We start from the raw sequence: 18236 nt of genomic DNA on the forward strand, positions 1-18236 counted from the left end.
TGTTCGCAGCTGCTAACGTTCATCCTTAACGATAAGGTGGAAGTTGGTCTGGTGGATGGGTACAACTTCAAGGAGGGGAAGGTGGCGCATCTTCTTTACACAGATGACTTGCTTTTAGTAACCAAGGCAGACCAAAGAAATGCAAAGGTAATGGTTTGTGCACTAGAGTAGTACCCCCGTCATACTAATCAAAATGTTAACAGGGATAAGTCTGAGCTATTTATCCTTCCTTGGCTGGATGAAGATGTTAAGGATGAACTATATGGCTTAATGCCTTAAGAAGGCAAAAATGTCATTCACCTATCTTGGCATCAAGATTTCTAGCCAACGCATCCCTGTGCTTGGTCATCAGGACTTGGTGGAACGGGGTTGACGGAAGCTATCTAGATGGAACAGGAATGCCCTCTCTCTGGCTGGAAAAATAATCTTGGTGCAGTCAACTTTGACAACCATTTCGTATTATTGGATGGGCTCGACTTGGTTGCCCAATTCTATTCTTGATGAGATCTTGAGGATCATCAGGTCTTTCATTTGGGAGAAAAGCGCAGAGCGACGCGGACTCCATCTCATAAGCTGGAATACTATTCTTAGGCGGAAGGATGAAGGCAAGTTGGGGGTTAGATGCTTGAGAACTGACAAGTACACTCTTTTCGGCAAACACGTCCTCAACGTGCTTCGAGAACAACAGACACCATGGGTTTCCATTGGAAGGCACAAGTACGACTAACTTCGATCGTAGTCGACTAGGTCGAAACCAGGCTGTTCGTGGCTTTGGAGGGTGATCTGTCAGGTGGTGGAGGCGATGAAAGCAAGGCTCAAGGTAAGCATCGGCAGAGGCGAGAAGACCTCCCTCATGGATGATGTATGGCATACAAAGATGCAGTTAGGAAGGTGGCCGTGCTTTATCAACATGGAAAACTTCGATGGAAATTCATGTGCATTAGACCTCGTGCAGCAAGGTGGTTGGGATACTAATAGACTCTTGAGTGGGTTCGGTCATGACATAGTTTTTACAATTGCCACGATGATGAGAGGTGGAGGTGAGAGTGAAGACCTTTGGGTGTGGGTGGGCTTTGGACTCAAGCGGGGAAGCTAGGTCCAAGTCGGTCTATGCCTACTTGAAAGGGCCCACAGATTGAAGGTATTCTAGAATAGGGTGCCTACAAAAGCCTTCCTTTATGCGATAAGCTGTGGCCCAGAACGAAGTTGTGAGCTGTGTGACCTGCACCAGGGGACCACGGCCGATTTGCATTGGAAACTTGGGACATGTTAGCTGAGTTGGCGAACGTGGAAGATCATGATTGGATTACCAAATCTTGGGAGCATGATCCAATCGGTGATAGTTGGGTCAAGGCAGTCATTATAGCTAGGTGTGGGGGATCTAGAAGGAACGCAACAATAGGATCTTCCGGTCTATGAAGACAACTCCAAGAGTAGTGGTGATTAGAGCAATACTATTGGCATAAGAGTATAGGCGACAATCGAAAGAGGTCAGCTGTCTGGGCAGCGCAAAAGATCTAGTGAAGTGGAACCCACAGCCGAGAGGATGGGTCAAAATAAACACATATGGATCCTATGTGGATAGTGATTATCACGGTGGTGTAGGATTTATTGTGAGGAATGGAAGGATGAGCTGATACGGGCAGGTATAGAGCCTACAAGTAAGATCTCAATTGAATTTTGTGAAGCCAGAGCTATTCAGATAGCTCACACAAAGGCTCAGAGGTGGGAAAAGATCATAGTGGAGACGGATGCCGAAGCTTTGGTTAAAATGCTACAAGGCGAGAGCAACGTGTCGTGGCGTCTTAGCCTCTTAGGGGCACAATTAATAGGCGCCTCCCAATTTTGGCGTTACTCGCGAGTGTAAAGATTACTCATACATAATAGGGGAGGCAATAGAGTTGTTGATTGGCTTGCGAAGGCAGGTAGGAAGATGGCAGGTGGCCGCAAGATTTATCCGTCGAATACCTGGCCAAAGGAGTTGTTTGAATTAATGTAATATCAAGCTGATTTTTCAGCTCTTTTTAATCAAAAAAAAAAAAGAAAGAAAAGAAATTCACGTGCATAGAAATATAAATTGTACATGATACAACTGAGTTAAAAAGGTAATACTCTAATCTTATTAATATATATGGTCATATCTTCATATAATATTATTCATATTATAGATGAGCCGAGCATGCACCGCATCGATTAAGCCAGGTTGCTGAGTAAGTTAGTTTAGTTTACATGTTGAAGATAAAACGATGATGCAAATACTCGCTCACGAGTTTGATCTCATATATCGTGATCTCTAAGAACAACACTGCGCTTGGTGTCAGGCTGCTGGAGTACGTCGTTACTTGCAACGCTACGGCCTCCGATGCTCATTGTGGTGGTTTTGGTCGTGATTGATTGATTCCATTGACTCATGGCTTCTCCTCATCGATGAGATTGCCGCTCTCTTGTACCTGGAGGACATAATCACCGGAAGCCCCGACGTCGCTGCTGCTATTCGCTTCCTTCTTCACCATCTTTCTCTTCCGTTTGCACATTCCAAACAGACAGAAGCAAATAAGCAAAATGCCAACAAAAGCACCGATAACTCCACCGGCAATTGCCGGAATATTTGGCTTTGATCCGCTACTCTGCTTGCCAGCTCCTGGCTGCTGAATTATTAGATCCGGGTTGAGTCCTGCAAGACTGTTGTCACTGATCCGATTAATCTTAAAGATCTCAAGGCCATTCAGTATAGCATCATAATATTCTGGTTTACTGGAGAGATCCGGATGGAGTGCAACCCACATATCCATTGATCCAGTCCCCGTTGTTAAGACGACATAGTCCTTATACACGGGTATGCCGATTCCAGTGCTCCAAGAAATCACGTCTGCTTGTCTTTCAGCAGTCAGGTTATTCAGGTAAATAAAAAACGTCCTCTGGTTTACTAGAGTGATAGGATATTGGATCTCGCAGAAATGAAGCCTCACAAGGTAGAAGAACCCAGCATCCACCGGAAGGATCCAGGTAAGGTTGTAATTCAGATTGACTTGGGCAGTTGGCCCCATGGATCGTGCCGTCGAGTAGACGCCCTCCGGCGCGATGTAGGCCGGCAAACTCCGTGGATATGCGATCGTTAGATTCGAGTCTTTCCAGAAAGTCACTCCAAATGCAGCCCAAATATGTAAGCGGAGTCATCATCCCACGAGCGGTACAAGCCGGAGTCTTTGCTAGGGTCGATAACATTCCCACCCACATTTAGCCGGTACATCGTCTGCAGCGCCATGTCCTGGTCGATCGTGTAGTCTATCGGGTCACCGCCGTAAACAAATTTAGGAGTCGACATGGCGAAGATGTCGGGGATCGAGACGATCTCGATACCGTTCACAAAGGCGTAGGAATTGTTGTGGTTCTTTGACGGGGTGAAGGTGACGTTGAGACCAGCGGAAGAGACGTTCAAACAGAATTCGCGGACGAGGTAGGCATAATTCTGGGCGTTTACGGTCAGGTAAGGACTGAAGTTGCTGAGGAGGGTGTAAGGGCCGGAGGTGACGGCAAAGAAAGCGTCAGACTCTGCATGGTTGGAATAATTGGAAGGATAAAAAATAAAGGCGGACAAATTTGCGGCCGGGGGTGAGGGGAAAGGAGTAGGTGTAGGGGGAGGTGAAGACGCTGGCGGTCAAGTAAGGGATGGAGGGGACCGAGGGGTCTTGGTACGAGGCAGTGGACGCGAGAGCATTCAGGGAAGGCGCGAACTCGGATCCGATATCTCCGGTCCAGGTCTGCCCGTCGGTGTCATTGCTCGGGCCGGAGGAGCCACAATTCAAGAGGATGTGCTCACTAGGGACATAGGTGGAGTTGTCGCCGGTCGAGAAGCTAAAATTAATCAAAAATAAACTTAAGAACAGAGCAAGAACAAGAGCAAAAGTTTTCGTCATAAGGATAACTGAATCAAATTAACTTAAAATATCAACAGAACCTGAGGAACTAGCTCATCTAACACCAAGATCGGATTTCATACAGGAAGGGAGAGGAAACACGGAAAAAAAAAACTATATACTGTGGAAAAACAAAACAAAGAGAAATTAAAATATTCTACTCAGCTACGCGCCGCAAAGCTAAAGTATGAGCAAGAAAATGCGGACGTTAAAGTAGACACAAGAGATTCTAACTTCTAAATATATACAGCTAAATGAAATCTTCTTCAAGAAACCTTTGTAAATTGAGGGGAGGAGAGAAGGGAGAGTGGTACGAATAGGGGCAAAAGCGAAGAGGGGACTAACTGACTAAGACTAGGTGAGGTGGGAGTGGGAGTGGAGCTACTTACTCTATTTTGGAATGTGGAAAAATATCCAAGTAGTTTGTGAAGCCGTTGGTCCGCTTGGCGCCAGTGCATCGCCGCGGTAAGTAGTGGTGGGTATTTGAAGATGTGGAATAACAGCCGTTCCCACCTCGCACCCTCGACTGCTGTTATCCTTTCCTCTCGTGTTGTCGGCACTTGTCGACATTATTGGTATAGATCTCCCCCCTCTAAGCCAGACCCACTTATGAGGATGCTTTCTGCAACAGCGGTCACTGGAGCGCCAAGTGTCTTCACGTTTTATCAAGCTTGGCTATGTTTGTGGTTTTTATTTATTTATTTTTTTTTTTTTTAGATTTTGTCTTAGTAGCTTGTTATGGCATCTGGTGCTTGCCATTATTGTATTTGATACGAAGTTACTTGGCCTAGCCTGCTTCTCTTATATTTTTAGGTTTCGTAGTTTGTGCTAGCGAAGCAAGAGACTTATTTACATGTCCTACCTCCTATGCTATCTTATAAGAGTGATTATGTTATTTACTTTGCTTGATATTGTGCTCATCTGTTTGCTAGCTAAATATAGAGCTTGTTATAAGATTAATATTTTTTTTTATTTTCTTTATTGATATCAAGTTGTAACAATTTAAAACTGAAATAAATTATCAGTCTACGGATTTTCTTTCAGAAAAAAATTTCAAACTACAAATTATGCATAAAATTTTACTACAAGTGTTTTCTAAGTAAAATTTTAATAACAATTAACATACTTATTCATAATTAGTAAATAAATATAGATTTTTGCATAAAATTATTTAATATAACCATTACATTCTGCAGCCAAATAATAAAATGTGAGTAAAGTATAGACTTATCTAATTTATTTTTAAAAAGTATGAATAAAATTATCTTTAAAAAATTGTACGCAGTATGCCCGAACAAAAAGATGTTATTTAAAACATTTCTATTTTTTTTTTTCTCCTCCACTCATATGCTCTCCGTCCAGGAAGTAAGAGTTTCGCTACAGTTTTTTGAAAGTTACGTCGACCGCTTTTAAATTTTCAATAAAATAACCCATCTGCTCTCAGTCCTCGGCAGTTTGGATTGGTGATCATCATCTGCAGTCCCTTTTAGCCATGTATTTTTATTCAACACAAAGAAAAGAAAAAAGGAAATAACCCATCCGACAAATTTTGTCAAATAGAATTTTCCAAACCGAAATCGAAGACCAAATCAACTAAATACCTTTTTCTAATCAATTCCCGAAGACCAGTGCAAGAAAAAGCCAAACTGTAATTGGCATGCCACCTTCATGCGTCCATATCAAAGACTAATCTGCGAAGACTTTCATTACTGCTTCCAAACGATAATGGCAAGTGATCAAGCGGTCTAACTGGAAGTCCGCCGCTGTAATTATGTTATCCCCGATGACGAATCTTTCCACAGAAAAGACATAGGACTGGCCATTATGATCATCACTTTGTGGCTGGAATCTAGTAAACAAAATAATATTTCTTCCAACCAGACTTGACTTCACTTATAATACATATCACAAACTCGGAAGGCCAAACCCCAAAGAGGGTACTGTTCACACACACCGTGGAATATATAGATTGGCATGACACAAGGGGTTCGAGACCATTTCGGGAAGGAAAAAAAGAAGAATTTACAGTTGATTTCCATGGTAGGTTAGATCAGACAAATATATATCTATATAAGCCTTCTTATTCGAAAGCAAAGTCAATCGCTTAATGAGCACCAACAAATTATGTATTCTACTTGACAAGTTGGAACAAACAAACTTTACAAGGACTCCAACTTCCAAGAGATTATTTTAGAAAAAAGAACTTCCAAGAGATTAGGAAGCGGAGTCAGTTAACATCAGGAAGTCAGATAATAATTTAAAGTACATTATCGCATCAAAGCATTCAGAAGTAATAGAATCTTCCTAAAGTGCAGATAGCTTCAAGTACAAACGCAAGATGCAAAACTAGATATCCTGATTGAGTTTAGACAAGCTTTTCGCAGTTCGATAAGATGACAGCAAGTTTCATTAAATATACTGACCATATAGATGAGAAAAGAAAAAAAAAAAGGAAAAAAAAACATAATCTAGGTCGTGGAATATCTTAGTAATAACTTAGTTTACATTTTGAAGATCACGAATTTGAACTCATCGTCCCTTTGGGTTCATGATCTCTGAGAACACCATGTTTGCTGTCAGGTTGCTGGAGTCGTTACTTGCGATGCTACGGCTCGTTGTGGTGGTTGTGGTCGTGGTTGTGGTTGATTCCGTTGATGGTTCATCTCTGCCTCCCCTCCCTGCCGTCATGAATGTCGTCTCCTTCTCCGGGGTCAGACCGATAAGAGTGCCGCTCTCTTCTGCGCTCTCTTGTAGCTGGAGGGCAAATTCAAGGTTCCACAAGACATCACCCATTGATGGCCTTTCAATCCCCTTATCAGCCAAACACTTCTGCGCGGTCTCAGCAAATTGCTTGAAACTTTGAGGAGCAATCTCATCCTTCAAAAATGGGTCGACGATCTGATCAAGAATGCCCTTCTTCTGGCAGTGCAATGCCCAGTCAGCCAAGCTCACCTGTTCCTTCGGGAGAGAAGTAATCAGAACTGGACGAGAACAAAGAACCTCAAACAACACAACTCCAAAGGAGTAGACATCGGATTTTTCGGTCAGCTGCTGCCGGCGGTAATACTCTGGATCGAGGTATCCGAAACTGCCCTTCACCACAGTGCTTACATGTGTTTTATCCAATGACGTAGGGCCGGTCTTTGATAGACCAAAATCTGAAACCTTTGCAACCCACTTATCGTCTAAGAGAATATTAGTCGTCTTCACGTCCCGGTGGATGATGGTGTGCTTGGCACCGGTGTGGAGGTAATGTAGCCCACGAGCTGCGCCAATGCAGATATCAAGCCGCTGCTTCCATGGGAGAGGTGGTTTGTTGGTCTTGTAGAGGTGCTCTCGAAGCGTTCCACGAGACATATAGTCGTAGACCAGGATCATCTCATTCTTCTCCTCGCAGTAGCCGATAAGAGAGACGAGGTGGCGGTGGCGAAGCTTTGACAACATCTCAATCTCAGTCTGGAACTCATGAACGCCTTGCCCTGACAATGGATTCCCACGCTTAATTGCGACCTGAGTGGATCCACCGTCTATAACACCAAGGTAGACCTTTCCAAATCCACCGACGCCAAGAAGAAGGGCCTCGTCTAGACCATTTGTTGCAGCCTGGATCTCTGCAATAGAGAAGTGGCGGCATAGCTTGGACGGAAGTGATGAAGCATTGCTCCCAGTAGCTGAAGGTGAGTTGCCGTAGAGGGACAGAGGAAGCCAACCGGAAGGCCCACCATCACTGGTTTCTTCCTTCTTAGCCGCGGTCTTTCTCTTTCCTTTGCACATTCTAAACAGAGCAAGAACAAGAGCAAAAGTTTTCGTCATAAGGATAACTGAATCAAATTAACTTAAAAGATCAACAGAACCTCGGGAAGTAGTTCATCTAACACCAAGATCGGATTTCATACAGGAAGGGAGAGGAAACAAGGGGGAAAAACAAAACAGGGAGAAATTAAAATAGTCTACTCAGCTACGCGCCGCAAAGCTAAATTATGAGCAAGAAAATCCGGAAGTTAAAGTAGACACGAAGAGATTCTAACTTCTAAATATATACAGCTAAATGAAATCTTCTTCAAGAAACCTTTGTAAATTAAGGGGAGGAGAGAAGGGAGTGGTACCGAGGAGGGGCAAAAGCGAGCGGGGTCTAACTGACTAAGAGTAGATTAGGTGGGAGTAGAGCTACTTTACTCTATTTTGGAATGTGAAAAAATATCCAAGTAGTTTGTGAAGCCGTTGGTCCTCTTGGCGCCAATGCTTCGCCGCGGTACGTAGTGGTGGCCTGGTGGGTCTTTGAAGACGGTGGAATCACAGCCATTCGATTGAGTGGACGTCTGGAGACGCGGAGATGTGGTGTAGGAGACTCACTATATTTATTATTTCGACCATAATAGGGAGAAGTGGACTGCCACTACGCTTTGTCACTCTCCTTTGTTAACAAAATGGCACTTATCTGCCTTTTGTTCTTTTGTATTTTAATAAAGGTGACAATGCTCTTCAAGTCGTTCTAGTCTTTCTTATTGACGTGTTTGAATGCACCTTGTGATTATATTTGATCAGAAGGTAGACGGAAGAGGACATCAAACCATAAATATCTAAATTATTGATTTAATTTTTTTATTAATTGTGCAAACTTAAAGCTTCGAAACTCACTGATTCCTTTTCGGTTTTTCTTTTTACATTATAGAATGCATCATTGAAAACTATAATACAATCATCATAAGTTTCTTTATACCTATTACATTCTTGACATCATTAGAGACTATAATATAATGATCATAAGTGAAGTTGTAGAAATCATAGAGCATAGTAATCGGTAAAAGCTTAAAGTACCACTAGGATTATAGTGAAAATAAGAGGTCGGTTTCGAAATCTCCAAAGATAAATATTAATTAGAGAATTTAAAAAATATAGGGTGTTATTTAAAGATCCTCTTTTATTTATTTTTGTAACACTTAGATATAATTTTATTGTAACTAGAATAGATTGTTTGTCCTATTTAAACTAAAAAATTTCATTTAAAATAATTTAATTTAAAATTTTGCATTGAATCTCAATTACTCAAGTCCATGTGTCGCATAAATTTCTCTATTAATAATTGATTTTGTATCTCGAATAGAGGGATACCTGTTTATATATACTATGACACTTTTATTATAGATCTAGGGATATAACCTCATTTTAAGAATTCTTTGTATTTTTAGTAATTCCTTGTTCTTAATTTTCATTCAAGAGGGATTATAGGGGATATATAATAAGAAAATTCTCACCCAGTGTTTTGGATGGTGCATAAGCATCCCTTATTTGCCAACAAATTTATCATTATATATAAATTTCACTCAAACACCACTCTCTCTCTCCCTCAAATTATGCTTATGTATAATTAATGTGCATAACTTTAAATTATGTATATTTTTATCTCAAGTAAAGGAGTGATGATCGAAATGTGCATGGACTCTTTAACTGCGTGTAAGGAGATGACCGATTATCCAAGTCACATCTCTTAATTTATCCATGCATAGGAAGGAATGTTTGTTTAAAATAAATAATTAGTTTGCATCGGATCATCAGCTCTTTTAAAAGAAATGTAATTATACTATTTCTCTTAATTTTTCATGTGCATACTAGGAAGGCGATGCTAAATAACGGAGGGAAGAGCAGGCACCCCCAACATTGAAGGTGGAAGGTTGTGACTTCGGTGGTAGCGGATAAGATAACTAGTCATAGCAGATATAGCAAGATTCCAGAGGAGATACTTATTAATCTCAAAGAGCGAGAACTGTGTTATAATTGATCTGGCTACCGTGGCCAAATGCCGTGAGCAGTGAAAATTGCACAAGTTGAAGGGCATGTTAGCTAGACTGTGGAACGACATCATAGGATTTGAGGTCTCATGGCGGAGGGCTTTTATGCATTTTGATTTGTCAAAGAGGAGGATATGCTCTACGTCATATCAAGCAGGCCATGGACGCAAGGGGGTAAGGTGTTGAATCTCATTTGATGGAAGAATGATTTTAGACCAACACCAACTACCTTCACTATCCTAGTTTGGATACAACTCCCAGACTTACCAAAGGAATACTGGGAGCTTGGGGCTTTAATACCAGTGGCAACGTTCTCAACAAACCTCTAAGAGTTGATGAGACTACACTTGACTACAAGTGAAGTCGTTATGCTTGAGTATGCATTGAGATAGACCAGAGCAAGCTTTTGAAGCAATTGGTTTGGCTTGGGCCCAAGTCTAACAATGTCGAGCAAATGGTGATTTATGAGGGCATACCGAAGATGTGCTTTAACTATGGAAGGTTGGGGCATGAGAAGGCCTTATGTCCAGAGCTTAAGGAGGATGGTAGCTGTTGTGAGCAGGACGTAAAGGATGAAGGTGCAAAACATAGAGCAACCAACAACCAATTTGGAGCAAGAGAGCGTGAACCCACCACCAACACCATCAGGATCGGACTTGTTCAGGCCTTGGATAAAAGTGGTTAAAAGGGTGAGGCCAGCCGACGGAGGGAGAAGGGCAGAGAAACCAACAAACTCGCAGAGAGGGAGCTATGGGCGGGTTGCACCGAGTCAGCGCAATGCACCTCGTGGAACTCAGTGTGAGGAGAATCAGCAACGGAATGTATAGGAGAGCCAATTGGGAGGTGGCACGACGCCCAAGGATCAGAGCGTTGGACACAAGCAAGCTCCTTTGAAGCAAGATGATAAGGACAATATGGAGTCAAACTGCTGAGGAAAGTTGAGAAAGGCAAAGGGCCCATGCACAAGGAGCAAATGCACAAGAGTCAATGGGAGAAAGGTGATCCTTCTCGAAGCGCGAACCTACGGGTCCCAAGATAGGTAGCAGAGAATACTGTGGGGTTGAGCAAATATCAAATATCAAATTCTAGAGGTGGGGCATGAAATGCTACAGGCTATGATGGGATGCAGAATGACAAGGATGGAAAGATAGAGGATCTCGAGGGCCAACATAAGGTTTTAGTGGGGACAGATGTTGCTCTAGGCGAACCTTCATGCCATAGAACCAAGATTGCATTAATTGGAAGCTTTAACATGCATATGTGTGATGGACGTGGTAAACCAACGAACTCTGCCTACATAAAAACCATGCAAAACCCCAAAATAAAAAGGTTCTCGTTGGAGATAGCGTTTCCTAAAGAAGTGATTAGTGAGGGCCTAGCTTCCCTTCACTCGGGTTCGGTAATACTTGATCAACAGGTACCTCCGGCTGAGCACGCGCACGAGGTAGCTTTGCTCAAGGAAAATATTCATCCCGGAAAGGAGTCTCTGGAGGTGGAGGAAATAGAGCAAGACCAACATGGCTGCACTATCTTGCCTCTGTGTGATGCACCTAGTGCATCCACGGCCATGGTGGAGGATGGACCGGCAGGTCACATGGAGGTGGTGTTGATAGATGGGGTAGGCCCATCATTGTCGAAAGGGGGCTGAGAGCTTAACTCTCCGACATGCTTTTGTTTTTGTTTCAATGATTAAAACCTTGTGTGGAACTGTCAATGCACTTTAAAAAAAAAAGGCTCTCGATCTATGTAGAGACCTTATCAAGGAGCACAAGTTAGAAATGGTGTGCCTAGTAGAGTCGCATGTTAGCTAGAAGAAGAGCTACAATGTGGCTAGGGCCCTTACCCGTGTTATCGCATTTTTGTGTCCTGGCTGTGGACGGTCTGGCGGCATTGTCCTGCTATGGAAGACCTGTATAGGATGGGTTGATGTGGTGGCGGTCTCAAGGTTTGCTATGCATGCGGTTATCTCCTTGCCAGAAGGAAACACGTGCATGATTTCGTTTCTTTACACCAGTAACCTTCAAATTGGCCAGCATTGTCACGAATGATTTATCGTGGACAGTCATGGGGGATTTCAATGCTATCTTGTCACTAGATGATAAAAAATCAAGGGAGACGACGTTTGGATCAAAAGATAAGACCTTCAAGGAGTTTGTTGAGATGGTTGGGCTATGAAGGTGTTCCATTCATGTGGTCCAATAACTAACTCGGGGCAATGCGAGTCTGGGTCCGACAAGATAAGGTGCTATCTAACTCCATCTGGCTCGAGCGGTTTCACAGTTGTAAGATTACTCACCTCAATAGAGCTGCGTCTAACCATGCATCTCTGTTGGTGTCCTTTGGTGTTGTTGCCTGGCAAGGGGTCAAGCCTTTTCAGTTTGAACATCTGTGGATGGACTATGAAGGTAGTAAAGCTATCATGGACCAGGTTTGGAAAGGGAGTGGCCATGGGAGTCTCATGCTGACTTTCATGCACAAGGTGTTTGCTACTCAGAAGGCTTTCAACGCGTGGAGTCGAGACTGCGTTGGAGATGTTGAGACTAGGCTCAAAAGGGTGCAGTGCACCATTGAAGAGATGGAAGGAGTGGATGCGGTGAAGGGCTAGGCTAAGTCAGGACAAAGTGGGTCATCTCAGAGGCTTATACAATGTGAAGTGTGCGCCGAGTAGACAAATTAATCTGAAATGCCTGCAAAGGTCCCAGTTTCGTTGGGCGCAACACGGAGATAAGAATACATCCTTCTTCCACCTCACTACTAGTATTAGAATTCGGAGAAATCGCATAATTGGCTTGGCAGATGAGCATAGGGTTTGGACCACGAATCAAGGGGAGATCAAATCTATGTTCCAAGCCCATTACATGGAGTTGTGGGAGCCGTCAAGAGAGGCAAGCTCTATTGATGAAGATTGGGGAGCACTCCCTACCATTCCGTCGCTAAACGAGAAGGAAGCTCATGGGCTGGTTGCACCGATCAACTGAGGAGATTAGAGTGGCAATATTTGGCATGCCTAGGGGGAAGGCGCCAGGACTAGACAGGTTGCAGATAGAGGTATACATGGCGTACTGGTTGGAGATCGGTACCCACCTTTGCAAGGTAGTAGTAGAATTCTTCACCAAGAGGAGGATGCAAAAGCAATGGGGACGTACCTATGTCACCCTGATCCTGAAGAAGGAAAACCCGGTGACGGTTAAGGACTTTCGGCCAATAGCCTTGTGCAACATGGTAGGTGATCACCAAAATCCTCATCGATCGGATGAAGCCACTACTACACAAGCTAATTGGTCCTGAGTAGGCTGCATTCATCTCGGGTAGATTAATACATGACAGCATTTTGGCAGTGCAGAAAATTGCTCACTCATTGGTAAATGATTGGAAATCTCCACCAATACTGTTGGCCAAGATGGATATGGAGAAGGCCTATGATTGGCTCTCGTGGATTGTGGTCATGCAAATGATGGAGCTAATGCAGTTCCCGACTAAGTGGCGAGGATGGATATGGGCTTGTATAAAATACCCGAGCTTTGGGTTCTTAATCAACGACTAGCCAGGGGCCTGGATCACCCTGCACCATGGCCTTCACCAAGGTAATCCATTGTCTCCATATTCGTTCATCATGTGTTCGCAGCTGCTAACGTTCATCCTTAACGATAAGGTGGAAGTTGGTCTGGTGGATGGGTACAACTTCAAGGAGGGGAAGGTGGCGCATCTTCTTTACACAGATGACTTGCTTTTAGTAACCAAGGCAGACCAAAGAAATGCAAAGGTAATGGTTTGTGCACTAGAGTAGTACCCCCGTCATACTAATCAAAATGTTAACAGGGATAAGTCTGAGCTATTTATCCTTCCTTGGCTGGATGAAGATGTTAAGGATGAGCTATATGGCTTAATGCCTTAAGAAGGCAAAAATGTCATTCACCTATCTTGGCATCAAGATTTCTAGCCAACGCATCCCTGTGCTTGGTCATCAGGACTTGGTGGAACGGGGTTGACGGAAGCTATCTAGATGGAACAGGAATGCCCTCTCTCTGGCTGGAAAAATAATCTTGGTGCAGTCAACTTTGACAACCATTTCGTATTATTGGATGGGCTCGACTTGGTTGCCCAATTCTATTCTTGATGAGATCTTGAGGATCATCAGGTCTTTCATTTGGGAGAAAAGCGCAGAGCGACGCGGACTCCATCTCATAAGCTGGAATACTATTCTTAGGCGGAAGGATGAAGGCAAGTTGGGGGTTAGATGCTTGAGAACTGACAAGTACACTCTTTTCGGCAAACACGTCCTCAACGTGCTTCGAGAACAACAGACACCATGGGTTTCCATTGGAAGGCACAAGTACGACTAACTTCGATCGTAATCGACTAGGTCGAAACCAGGCTGTTCGTGGCTTTGGAGGGTGATCTGTCAGGTGGTGGAGGCGATGAAAGCAAGGCTCAAGGTAAGCATCGGCAGAGGCGAGAAGACCTCCCTCATGGATGATGTATGGCATACAAAGATGCAGTTAGGAAGGTGGCCGTGCTTTATCAACATGGAAAACTTCGATGGAAATTCATGTGCATTAGACCTCGTGCAGCAAGGTGGTTGGGATACTAATAGACTCTTGAGTGGGTTCGGTCATGACATAGTTTTTACAATTGCCACGATGATGAGAGGTGGAGGTGAGAGTGAAGACCTTTGGGTGTGGGTGGGCTTTGGACTCAAGCGGGGAAGCTAGGTCCAAGTCGGTCTATGCCTACTTGAAAGGGCCCACAGATTGAAGGTATTCTAGAATAGGGTGCCTACAAAAGCCTTCCTTTATGCGATAAGCTGTGGCCCAGAACGAAGTTGTGAGCTGTGTGACCTGCACCAGGGGACCACGGCCGATTTGCATTGGAAACTTGGGACATGTTAGCTGAGTTGGCGAACGTGGAAGATCATGATTGGATTACCAAATCTTGGGAGCATGATCCAATCGGTGATAGTTGGGTCAAGGCAGTCATTATAGCTAGGTGTGGGGGATCTAGAAGGAACGCAACAATAGGATCTTCCGGTCTATGAAGACAACTCCAAGAGTAGTGGTGATTAGAGCAATACTATTGGCATAAGAGTATAGGCGACAATCGAAAGAGGTCAGCTGTCTGGGCAGCGCAAAAGATCTAGTGAAGTGGAACCCACAGCCGAGAGGATGGGTCAAAATAAACACATATGGATCCTATGTGGATAGTGATTATCACGGTGGTGTAGGATTTATTGTGAGGAATGGAAGGATGAGCTGATACGGGCAGGTATAGAGCCTACAAGTAAGATCTCAATTGAATTTTGTGAAGCCAGAGCTATTCAGATAGCTCACACAAAGGCTCAGAGGTGGGAAAAGATCATAGTGGAGACGGATGCCGAAGCTTTGGTTAAAATGCTACAAGGCGAGAGCAACGTGTCGTGGCGTCTTAGCCTCTTAGGGGCACAATTAATAGGCGCCTCCCAATTTTGGCGTTACTCGCGAGTGTAAAGATTACTCATACATAATAGGGGAGGCAATAGAGTTGTTGATTGGCTTGCGAAGGCAGGTAGGAAGATGGCAGGTGGCCGCAAGATTTATCCGTCGAATACCTGGCCAAAGGAGTTGTTTGAATTAATGTAATATCAAGCTGATTTTTCAGCTCTTTTTAATCAAAAAAAAAAAGAAAGAAAAGAAATTCACGTGCATAGAAATATAAATTGTACATGATACAACTGAGTTAAAAAGGTAATACTCTAATCTTATTAATATATATGGTCATATCTTCATATAATATTATTCATATTATAGATGAGCCGAGCATGCACCGCATCGATTAAGCCAGGTTGCTGAGTAAGTTAGTTTAGTTTACATGTTGAAGATAAAACGATGATGCAAATACTCGCTCACGAGTTTGATCTCATATATCGTGATCTCTAAGAACAACACTGCGCTTGGTGTCAGGCTGCTGGAGTACGTCGTTACTTGCAACGCTACGGCCTCCGATGCTCATTGTGGTGGTTTTGGTCGTGATTGATTGATTCCATTGACTCATGGCTTCTCCTCATCGATGAGATTGCCGCTCTCTTGTACCTGGAGGACATAATCACCGGAAGCCCCGACGTCGCTGCTGCTATTCGCTTCCTTCTTCACCATCTTTCTCTTCCGTTTGCACATTCCAAACAGACAGAAGCAAATAAGCAAAATGCCAACAAAAGCACCGATAACTCCACCGGCAATTGCCGGAATATTTGGCTTTGATCCGCTACTCTGCTTGCCAGCTCCTGGCTGCTGAATTATTAGATCCGGGTTGAGTCCTGCAAGACTGTTGTCACTGATCCGATTAATCTTAAAGATCTCAAGGCCATTCAGTATAGCATCATAATATTCTGGTTTACTGGAGAGATCCGGATGGAGTGCAACCCACATATCCATTGATCCAGTCCCCGTTGTTAAGACGACATAGTCCTTATACACGGGTATGCCGATTCCAGTGCTCCAAGAAATCACGTCTGCTTGTCTTTCAGCAGTCAGGTTATTCAGGTAAATAAAAAACGTCCTCTGGTTTACTAGAGTGATAGGATATTGGATCTCGCAGAAATGAAGCCTCACAAGGTAGAAGAACCCAGCATCCACCGGAAGGATCCAGGTAAGGTTGTAATTCAGATTGACTTGGGCAGTTGGCCCCATGGATCGTGCCGTCGAGTAGACGCCCTCCGGCGCGATGTAGGCCGGCAAACTCCGTGGATATGCGATCGTTAGATTCGAGTCTTTCCAGAAAGTCACTCCAAATGCAGCCCCAAATATGTAAGCGGAGTCATCATCCCACGAGCGGTACAAGCCGGAGTCTTTGCTAGGGTCGATTACATTCCCACCCACATTTAGCCGGTACATCGTCTGCAGTGCCATGTCCTGGTCGATCGTGTAGTCTACCGGGTCACCGCCGTAAACAAATTTAGGAGTCGACATGGCGAAGATGTCGGGGATCGAGACGATCTCGATACCGTTCACAAAGGCGTAGGAATTGTTGTGGTTCTTTGACGGGGTGAAGGTGACGTTGAGACCAGCGGAAGAGACGTTCAAACAGAATTCGCGGACGAGGTAGGCATAATTCTGGGCGTTTACGGTCAGGTAAGGACTGAAGTTGCTGAGGAGGGTGTAAGGGCCGGAGGTGACGGCAAAGAAAGCGTCAGACTCTGCATGGTTGGAATAATTGGAAGGATAAAAATAGAGGCGGACAAATTTGCGGCCGGGGATGAGGGGAAAGGAGTAGGTGTAGGGGGAGGTGAAGACGCTGGCGGTCAAGTAAGGGATGGAGGGGACCGAGGGGTCTTGGTACGAGGCAGTGGACCCGAGGGCATTTAGGGAAGGCGCGAACTTGGATCCGATATCTCCGGTCCAGGTCTGCCCGTCGGTGTCATTGCTCGGGCCGGAGGAGCCACAATTCAAGAGGATGTGCTTCTTGGGGTTGTTAGAATTTGTCAAACTTTCATTTAATAATTCCTATTATTTAGGACATGTAGGTTGGGTTTGACTTTTTCTTTGGTCTGTTACCACATTCTTAGAATGGGTAAAACGTGGGTTGTTTGATTTTCTATTTTTTCTCTTTGTAAGGGCTTAAATAAGCCAACAGTTTGCTTTGAATATGAGTGATTTTTATTCTGATATTTGTGTGTGGATCTCAACATCTGGTATCAGAGCTCCATCACGGGCCTGATTGGGAGAGAAAAGAAACCGCAGTTTCTTAAGAAGAGGAAGAAAGAGTGCTTGAAGTATGGCAGCTGAAAATAATTTTATTCAACCTGCCATTCCTAAGTTTGATGGCCATTATGATCATTGGTCCATGCTTATGGAAAATTTTCTTCGTTCAAAGGAGTATTGGAGTTTGGTAGAGAATGGAATCCCTGTTGTAGCAGAAGAAATGGAGCTTACTGAAGCCCAACGCAAGTCAATTGCAGAACAGAAGCTGAAAGACTTGAAAATCAAGAATTATTTGTTCCAAGCTATAGATCGAACCATAATGGAGACCATCCTCAATAGAGACACTGCCAAACACATCTGGGACTCTATGAAGCAGAAGTACCAAGGTTCCACAAGAGTCAAAAGAGCACAACTTCAAGCACTTCAGAAGGAGTTTGAGGTCCTACAGATGAAAGAGGGTGAGAGTGTTGATGAGTATTTTGCTCGAACACTTACCATAGCAAATAAGATGAAAATTCATGGTGAAAGCATGGGGCAAGTAGTGATCATTGAAAAAAATCTTGAGATCAATGACCTCAAGGTTTGACTATGTTGTGTGCTCCATTGAAGAGTCTAATAACTTGGACACCCTCACCATTGATGAGTTGCAGAGTAGCTTGTTAGTACATGAGCAGAGAATGAAAGGGCATGGAGGAGATGAACATGCATTAAAGGTGACCCATGATGATAGATATGGTGGAAGAGGTCGTGGTCGTGGAACTCCTCAAGGAAGAGGCAGAGGAAGAGGTCAACGAGCATTTGACAAAGCTACAGTTGAGTGTTATAAGTGTCATCAATTAGGGCACTTTCAATATGAA

At 43.8% G+C, this 18236-nt stretch overlaps 1 protein-coding gene and 1 pseudogene across 1 annotated transcript; both read right to left on the bottom strand.

The window, feature by feature from the left end:
- Window positions 1-2093: 2093 nt before the first annotated feature.
- On the bottom strand, window positions 2094-5587 carry LOC140765077 (receptor-like protein kinase FERONIA; annotated as a pseudogene).
- Window positions 5588-6256: 669 nt separating this feature from the next.
- Window positions 6257-17237, bottom strand: LOC140765078 (receptor-like protein kinase FERONIA). Its single transcript, XM_073103992.1, has 3 exons — window positions 17233-17237; window positions 15863-17164; window positions 6257-7692 (listed from the first exon to the last, which is right to left on the bottom strand). The coding sequence occupies exons 1-3, from the start codon at window positions 17235-17237 to the stop codon at window positions 6447-6449; spliced, it is 2553 nt and encodes an 850-aa protein (XP_072960093.1). The 3' UTR covers window positions 6257-6446.
- Between the last annotated feature and the right edge of the window lie 999 nt (window positions 17238-18236).

The sequence above is a fragment of the Typha angustifolia genome, chromosome 8 (genome assembly GCF_048772165.1).
Source record: "Typha angustifolia cultivar Huaian chromosome 8, ASM4877216v1, whole genome shotgun sequence".
NCBI lineage: Eukaryota > Viridiplantae > Streptophyta > Magnoliopsida > Poales > Typhaceae > Typha > Typha angustifolia.

Bases quoted from the DNA above. Each gene is read 5' to 3' on its own strand.
- LOC140765078 (XM_073103992.1), bottom strand. The intron at 7,693-15,862 runs GTTTGGAATGTG...TGCTCTGTTTAG, and splicing joins TTGCTTATTTGCTTCTGTCT to AATGTGCAAAGGAAAGAGAA.